Source organism: Octopus bimaculoides, chromosome 8, assembly GCF_001194135.2.
Source record: "Octopus bimaculoides isolate UCB-OBI-ISO-001 chromosome 8, ASM119413v2, whole genome shotgun sequence".
Taxonomy (NCBI): domain Eukaryota; kingdom Metazoa; phylum Mollusca; class Cephalopoda; order Octopoda; family Octopodidae; genus Octopus; species Octopus bimaculoides.
Window position 1 is genome coordinate 91108831 of NC_068988.1, and position 3548 is coordinate 91112378.

Here is a 3548-nt window from a genome sequence, read left to right on the forward strand (position 1 = left end):
TGATAAAATATAAAAATAAAGATAATTGCTTTCAAATTTTGGTACAAGGCTTGCGATTTCGGGGGAGGGATTAAGAAGATTATATGAACCTCGGTGTTCAACTGGGACTTATTTTATCGACTCTGAAAGGATGAAAGTCAACATCAGCATCGGTGGTATCAGCATTTGAACTCAGAATGTAAAGTAGTACAAAATCCGCTAAACATTTTGTCCGGCGTGCTAACGATCTTGCCAATTCGCCAGATCGCCACCTTAACCACAAAGTCAATTAATAGCTGATGGGACATTACAAGGACAAATTACAAAAGAATAGCTGTTGTGGGGGAAAAGTTCGTTAAAACAGATATTAGGATAGGCATAATAAAAACAGTATAAAAGGACTGGCGCTTGATGTTAAACAGAGTCCCGCAGTTCCTGCCATCTGTAAAGATAAAGAAAAGCTTTTATAAAAATCACTAATATCATGTTACGTAAAGAAACTGAGATGCGATAATTAAAGCAGACTAAGAAATACCATAGAAGTGATGCAACTATGCAGTACAACACACAAATGAAAGAAAAAGGTTAGGAAGAATATTATAGACACGTAACATATATACTTAAAACACCTAAGTGCAACACATTGGTGGTAGGTATTAATACTCTAATTGTTGTAGTAAGTAGCTATGGTTATGATGTAATATTCTGAAATGAATGCAAATTGAATTTTAAAATACAGCAAAGAATACTAGTAAAATAACTGTATTGGGAATACACCTAACACAGAACGATTAAATTTATCACTAATACAGGGTCTTCTGTAACTAGAAAACGATGATGAAAAAATATATATACTGTAGAGGTTCAAAACATATATAGAAGAAAGTGAAACAGTGACAAATAGCGACATTATCACAACAAACTCTGTTGTCTATGTTCTAGGAAGCCAAGAAATATAATTTAAGAGTTGAGATAAGAGAGAATAGTAATGAAGCTAGAGAAATAACAGAAATTGTTAACATCTGAATACGGAGTTGAAAATTGGTTAACAGAATGTCATTTTAAAACGATTACAAGATAGAAAAGAAAGACCCTGCATAAGCAATATCTTTCAAGATTAAATAAAGCGGAAGTGAGAGTTATTTATTTTTTTAAATGTACTGGCTGCAAAACGAAATTACTTAAAATTTAAGACTGAATATTGGTAGATTACTTATTAGTACAAGACCAAAAGCTTCCCTTTGAGAACAACCAGAATTATATAATTTCAAATTTTGGCAAAAAGCCAACATTTCTAGGGAGAACGGAAAGTTGACCCTAATCTTTAACTGGTACTTAACCAACGATGAAAAGATGAAAGGTAAAGTTGAACACAAAATGTAAAACTGAATGAAATGTTGCTAAGCACTTTTCCGGAGGGCAAACGAGTCTGAAAGTTCACCGCAGTAATAGTCTTTGCTCCTATAGGCACAAGGTCTGAAATTTTGTGCAAGAGGCTACTCGATAATATTAACCCCAGTGCTCAAATTGTACTTTCCTTATCGACCTCAAAAGAGTGAAAGACAAGGTCGATCTCGGCAGAATATCACCACCATAATAATAATAATACTTTTGACATCTTTGTACACACACATACATACACACACATGCACACACACGCACACACACACACACATATGCATATACGTACACATATCAATATACATACATGTAGGTATATACATACGTATATGCATAAACATATAAGTACATATATATACTAATACTTATGTATGTGTATATATATATATATATATATATATACAAGCATATATATATTATATATACATACATAATAAATATGTGTGTGTATTTACACACACATAATTCCAATTTTTGGAATCATAACTTTAAATTGAACCTCTTTTGCTCTTAGACATAGAGACTACATTATTACTCTTTTACTCGTTTCCCTTAATTCCTTTGATAACAGAAAAATACTATCCCCCACCCCTTTACTTAATTGGTGTAAAAAGAATTTTCTCATTTGTTTCCTCGCTCTGTCAACCAACTTAGGTTGGTATATAGTATCGAACTCAATTACTATACTCTTCTGTTGCTTTCAACTCAATTATGCATTTGCTTACGTAACGATTAACTTACAACGCTGTGGTGTTTGCTAGCGAAACACTGTTGTAATAGAAACATTTAAGCAAACTTTCCCGTTTTATTCAACTCCCGTATACACACACACACACACACACACACACACACACACACACACACACAAATGTAAAGAGAGAGAGACAGAAAGAGAGAGAGAAAGGGGAAAGAGAGAGAAGGACAGAGGTACATCGAACACCATGCGACGTAAATTCATGGTTTATTAAAATTATCTGTCTCTAGAGGCTGTCACAATCATCAAATGGCAACTGAGTCCAGCTCCATGTGAGAAGGAGAGATGATCTTGATGATCAAGAATTTTCCAATGTTGGCATGCAATATCACGCACACACACACACACACACACGCGCACATTCTTAATCTTACGCATAATCGTCGTAAGAGGGAAAAACGACACATACCGTTATATTGTTTTGTACAGTTCGAAGAAGACGTAAAGTTGCCTGGGCATTCGCAATATTCTTCGTTTCCTTCAAAAATACAATTGCCAATTGTGCAGTCCCTCAGGCAAGGCTCAGAGCAGTATTCTCCTGTCCATTGTGGTTTGCAATAACATGACATATGTTCGTCCTTGTCAAAGTCACATAAACCATTGACACAGAGGCTGCAAAAGTACTGTTCTTTGCCACTTAACTTACGGCACTGTAAACTACTGTTGTATTTTACACACGTTTCATCGCTTCCACAATGAGTCGAATTCATGGTACAGGTCTTGGGTGAAACAACTGGAGATTCAGAGGTCCCTATTTTGGTGTTGCTCTCAACGTCATCGTCAATGTTATTGTTGCTGGTGTTGTTGTTGTCCGTGGTGATGTTGTTGTTGACATTGAGCGTGCGAGTGTTGATATACATCAGACATGCCATCAATGTGACAATATGTAACAGTACAGCTGCTTCCTTCATAGTTTCTTTTACAGATATGATGCTATGTTGCTGCGATGTTGCTTGGCCAAGTGTACAACAGAGAATGATCCTCGTGCGAAGCTATTAAGGAGCACTTATGTGTTACACGGAAAAACACAAAAGATACACTATTCATATTGATGGTGGTGAGATGGCGGTGGTGATGATGGTGATGGTGGTGGTTGTGGTGGTGGTGGGGTCAATAGCCGCGACGGTCATTATAGTGGTGTTATACATACATACACACACACACACACACATATATATATATATATATATATATATAAGCAATGTTAATTCTCTAAATGAAGTATTAACAGTAACTGCACGATAAAGTGTAGTATATTGCCACTTAAGTGTGGCTGACCCCTAGGGGTGGATGTTACTGTTGCTTTTAGCCCCAGGAGGACATCTCCTCCAGCTGGCTTATCGACACACGACTGTGTCCTGTTTGCCAAGGGAGTTATCCCTCTCACCACGACCAGCAGCACGAACGTATATAT

General features: G+C 36.4%; 1 protein-coding gene across 1 annotated transcript; it reads right to left on the bottom strand.

Annotated features, from left to right (window-relative positions):
* Positions 1-108: 108 nt before the first annotated feature.
* On the bottom strand, positions 109-3121 carry LOC106874586 (abnormal pharyngeal pumping eat-20). Its single transcript, XM_014922375.2, has 2 exons — positions 2544-3121; positions 109-421 (listed from the first exon to the last, which is right to left on the bottom strand). Exons 1-2 carry the CDS (start codon positions 3043-3045, stop codon positions 300-302), a joined length of 624 nt encoding a protein of 207 aa, XP_014777861.1. The 5' UTR covers positions 3046-3121; the 3' UTR covers positions 109-299.
* Positions 3122-3548: the final 427 nt, after the last annotated feature.

Coding starts and splice junctions, on each gene's coding strand:
- LOC106874586 (XM_014922375.2), bottom strand. CDS start 3,045: ATGAAGGAAGCAGCTGTACTGTTACATATTGTCACATTGATGGCATGT. Junction 422..2,543: donor CTGTACAAAACAATATAACG/GTATGTGTCGTT, acceptor TTATCTTTACAG/ATGGCAGGAACTGCGGGACT.